Genomic DNA, 5,034 nt, shown 5'->3' with positions numbered 1-5,034 from the left:
TGAATTGGGAGGATTCCTTATCCCCGCTCTAGGTCTGGAATTGAAACAGCCCCAGGAGTAGGTTAGAGTTTCCTCCATCATTGCCAGTAACTGCAGTTCTGGTCATCTCCAGAGGGGGCGCCCCAAAATATTACATTAGTTGGCCAATATGCCAACTGGCAGAAGCTGTAATCTCTCCCAGCATGCTGGTGAAGATGGCCTTTTATATCTCTCAAAATCACACCTAGAGGAGTCAGCAGGTGGCATAGTGGTCAAGGTGCTGGGATCCCACATGGTCAACTGTGATTCGAGTCCCAGACCCAGTGGCTTGAAACTCACGCCAGGCGTATGTGTGTGCATGCATTCCAAAATCCTGAGAAATTGGAGAAGGGATTGCAGTGTGGCCATCCCACCTTGGGGGTTTCTCAATTTCCCTCTCTGTCTCCCTGTGATTCCCACATGGTGACGGTGTTTTCAGCCCTTAGACCTCGTGGCTTGACACAGGGCAGGCACCTCCGTGCCCTAGGCCTAGTGGCTTGAAAATAATTTGGGCATGTTGCAAAATCCCATTAGGAGAATGGAGAAGAAGGGACTGTGGTGTGGCCATAACCCCTGGGGAGTGATTTCTTACTTTCCCTCTCTCTGTCTCTCTCTAGCAAGTTCATGTGCCCTATGGCAAAAACCCTTATAAAAGGGGCGGGCAGCCAGTGTGGCCTTGTGGGTGATTAAGGCACCTGAACCCCACATGACCAACAGCATGGTTCAAGTGTCAGGCCAGCAGCTTGAAAAATATGCCACTCGGGAGGCCAGCAGGTGGTGTAGTGGTTGAGGGTGCTGGACTGCCACATGGCCGATCACAGTTCCAGTCCTGGACCTGGTGGCTTGCTTTCTCACTTTCCTTTCTCTCTCTCTCACTCTGTCTCTCTCTGATCAAATTGAAATAAAGAAAGTTGAATAAAATAATTCTTCTCAAAAATATATGCCACTTGAGGCCAACACATGGCATAGTGGCTAAGGTGTTGGACTCTCACATGTTTAGCCATGGTTCAAGTCCGGTGGCACGTGTATGCATGCCCAAAATCCTGAGAGGAGAATGGAGAAGGGATTGCGGCATGGCTATCCCCCATGGGGGACGATTTCTCCCTTTCTCTCTCTCTGTCTCTGTCTCTCTCTGGTGAGTGCATGTGCCCTATGGCAAAAAGCCTAAAAAGAAGAAAAATATGCTGGCCATGTGTGGATGTGTGTCCCGAATTGGAGAAAGGATTGTGGTGTGGCCATGCCCTGTGAGGTGTACTTTTTTGCTTTCCTTCTCACTCAGTGTTTCTCTCGTGAGCAAATGGCCAATAGCAAATTGGAAAAAAAAAAAAAAGAAAAGAAAAGGAGGCAGAAAGATGTTTGTCTCACATGTGAAGACAACAGTGAGAAGGTGGCTGCCTGCAAGCCAAGAAGAGAGCCCTCACCAGAACCAATCCATGTCCACATGGTCTTGGACTTCCTGGCTTCCAGAACTGTGAGAAAGAAATATCCACCATTTAATTACCCAGTTACGGTTTTTGTTATGTCAATCCAAGCCAGTTAAGACAGCAAGACTAAGGGCTAGCTGGTGGCATGGTGAGTAAGGGCACTGGATTCCCACATGGTCGACTGTGGTTCAAGTCCTGGGCCTGGTGACTTGTTCTCTTCCTCTCACTCTGTCCATCTCTGGTCAAATTAAAATAAATGGATAAATAGGGACCAGCAGGTGGCGTGGTGGTTAAGGCGCTGGACACTCCCACATGGCTGACCAGGGTTCAAGTCCTGAATCTGGTGGCTTGCTTTCTTACTTCCTCTCTCTCTCACTCTCACCCTCTTGTCTCTCTCTGGTCAAATTAATAAATGAATGAATAAATAAATAATTATTTTTAAAAATTATTTTAAAAATAAAATAAATGGATAAATAAATAAAGTTAATAAAATAATCCTTACCAAAAAAAAGACAGCAAAGCAAGGGTTGGCAGGTGGCATGATGTTAAGGCGTTGGACTCCCACATGGTCAACTGTGGCTGGAGTCCTGGACCTGGAGGCTTACTTTCACTTTCCCTTTCTCTCTCTGGTCAAATTAAAAAATAATAATAATGGGGCTGGGGGCCAGCAGGTGGTATGATGGTTAAGGACGCTGGACTCCCCCGCAGTTCGAGTCCCAGACCTGGCGGCTTGCTTTCTCTCTCTCTCTCTCTCTCTCCCTCCCCCTGTCAAATTAAACAAATAAATAAATAAAGTTAAATAAAATAATTCTTTTTTTTAAAAAAAATAACGGGGCTGGCAGGTGACGTGGTGATTAAGGGCGCTGGACTTCCACATGGGTGATTGCAGTTTGAGCCCCGGACCTGGCAGGCAGCTTGCTTTCTCATCCTCCCCCTACTCTATCCCTCTCTGGTCAAATTAAAATAAACAAGCAAACAAATAAATAAATGGATAAATAAAGTTAAATAAAATAATTATTTTTAAAAAGTAATAATAAAATAAATAAATCTTAAATAAAAACAAAGACAGCAGGGCAATACCAAATGTGTAGATGTGCAAGAATTTGAAATGAGCACAGCAAAATTTAGAACTGTACCAAACTTGTGTAAAAATTTCATGTCAGCTTCTTTATCTACAGAATAGCTCTGGAAGTCCCCCGGGAATCCCGACAGTGATGGTAACCCAGAAGGGGAACTGGTTTTTCTTTTCTTTTCTTTTTTTTTTTTTTTTTGAGCTTTGGGATTTTGTTTTTGTTTTGTTTTTGAACTTTGTAGAAGAATCTATAAATCCCCTTCCATCACACCACCGAACCAAGCCAACAGTGAATCAGTGTGTCTGAGGAGGTCTCCGATTACTCTGGAAAACAGAGGAGCGTGGAGTAGGGTCACCATGCGGAACAGGGAATTGGGTCCAGTCCTGAGAGTGACACGGGACCTGCGACCTCAGACTTGGCTGTATTTGCGTCCCAGGAAATCAATTCGATTCCCATGTGTTTGGTTCTTAGAAGTAACCAGATTGTGACCTGTGACCGATGGAGTTTTGGGGCCAGAGCCCCCAAAACACCAGCGTCAAAAAAAAAAAAAAAAAAACCAGCGTCTTCTCGGCGGCCTGCAGTCCCTAGATCTCCCGGAAGGTGGCGCTCTCTAGTCTGAGTCAGACGCCCCCGCTCTGCACCCTCGGGCCAGCCCAGCAGTGCAGGGGTCAGGAATGCGCCTGGGGACATGTGGGGGGGGGCATAGGCAGCGCGCCTGGAGCCTTTTATGGGCACAAACGGTGGCCTAGTATCGCCCCCAGCAAGAATGCAGACCCTCGGAGGAGGCAGTGCTGGCTGGGACTTGCCAGACCCCTTGGCCCGGGAGACTGACAGTCTGGGCTAGTATCTGGACTCCCTGTTCGTAGTTTAGAAAGTCTGCCTTGCAAGATTTGGGTGAGAAAAATGTGGGTCCCAGGGTGAGAAAAATGTGGGTCCCAGGGTGAGAAAAATGTGGTTCCCAAGCCTATTCTAGGGAGGGTGGGTCCAACAGGCACAATAGACTGTAATGGCTTTTAGAACTTTATTCTATTTTTATTTTTTACTTTTTAAAAAAGAATCTGACACCACTGTGACTCCTAGAGTCAGATATGGGGGTGCCCTGCCCTGGACAACTTTCTTTCCCCTCAATTCCTCCGTGACTCTCTGTGCGGTGTCTCTGAAATCTAGCCAGACGTTCATTTGGCCTGAGCATGGCCAAAAGGTCCCATCATCACTCTTCCAGGCCAGTGAAGCCATTTTCACCTCTTCTGCCTTCCACTCTCACGCTCCATTAGAGGCCCTACCCTGCTAGTGAACCCCTGAATCAGGACAAGTCCATCCTCTGCCTAGAACCGTGGCTCCCGTGGCTCCCGCTTCTCTCCGAGCAAAAGCAAAGTCAACCTCTCAGCCCCTGCAGCTCGATCTGTCCCCCATGCCTGCCCTTGTCCCCTCTCACTTTGCCCCTTCATCACTGCTCCAGCCACAAGAGCATCCTTGCCTTCCAGCCTCAGAGCCTTTGCTCTCCCGGTTCCCTCATCCTGCAATGCCCTTCCTTCGCGTGTTCCCAGGACAGTGATGCCTCAGCTCCCATGGCCTTCCCTGACCACTGTGGCATCAATATTGTCCCCGGAGTTATCTCCGCCCCCCACTCCCGCCCCCGAACGTCAGTTTCATGACTGCAAAGATTTCGGTCGTTTGTTCACTATCGTGGGGCTCAATGTCAATAAATACATCCCCCCTATGTGTTTTCCGTCTTCACCATCTTTGGCTGCGTTTTTCTACAAATCCCTTTTTATTTTAAGAGAAAAAGTCTGCAAAGCAGCTCTGGGGGGAAAGGCAGTAGCGGGCCGAGGGCGTCAGTCTGCAGCTGGTTCCGGTACCAGGGTCCGGGCGGCCGTGGGCGCAACAGGGCTGCCGGTGGAGCCGCTGGTGTCAAGCCCGTCCCGCTGGGGCGAGGAGCGTTCGGAGGGACTGGAGCTGCCGTCCAGGCCCAGGGGCAGGCAGCGCCGCAGGCCCCCTGAAGCCCCAGCTGCGCTCCCGGAGCGCTGGGGGCCTTCCTGCCTTCGGCAGCAGGGGCGGCGGCCGCAACACACCAGGCGCAGGAGCGCGTGGCGCAGGTCGCGGTTGGTGAGCGTGTAGATGATGGGGTTGAGAAGCGAGTTGGCCATGGCCAGGCCCAGGAAGGGATCCGCCTGCAGGAGCACGGGACAAGCGCGCGCAGGGCACGCCACGTCGAGCAACAGCAGCAGGAAGAGGGGACCCCAACACGCCACGAAGGCCAGGAGCACCACGCTGAGCGTGCGCAGTAGCGCCAGGGAGCGCGGCGTGCGGCGCGCCCGGGTCGAGGTGCCCCGGCTAGTCCCGGGCCTTGCCCGGAGGCGCCGCGCGTTGGCGCGCACCTGGAAGTAAATGCGCGCGTAGAGAGCACAGATGGCCGCCAGGATGCCAAGGAAGGCGAGCACACAGAAGAGCACGTAGGCCTTGGCGTAGAGAGGCAGGACGGTGGAGCAGGCGTCCAGGCGACCCAGGCAATTCCAGCC

General features: G+C 51.0%; 1 protein-coding gene across 1 annotated transcript in view; it reads right to left on the bottom strand.

Annotated features, from left to right (window-relative positions):
* Positions 1-3,279: 3,279 nt before the first annotated feature.
* S1PR5 (sphingosine-1-phosphate receptor 5) overlaps positions 3,280-5,034 on the bottom strand; it is a 2,429-nt gene continuing 674 nt past the window's right edge. The window contains exon 2 of the mRNA XM_006161589.3: positions 3,280-5,019. Within this exon, the coding sequence (XP_006161651.2) occupies positions 4,351-5,019 (669 nt within the window). The 3' untranslated portion in view covers positions 3,280-4,350. The remainder of the gene's footprint in view (positions 5,020-5,034) is intronic.

Source organism: Tupaia chinensis, unplaced genomic scaffold (genome assembly GCF_000334495.1).
Source record: "Tupaia chinensis unplaced genomic scaffold, TupChi_1.0 Scaffold138665_1, whole genome shotgun sequence".
NCBI classification, from domain to species: domain Eukaryota; kingdom Metazoa; phylum Chordata; class Mammalia; order Scandentia; family Tupaiidae; genus Tupaia; species Tupaia belangeri.
This window is presented reverse-complemented; position numbering and strand designations above follow the sequence as displayed.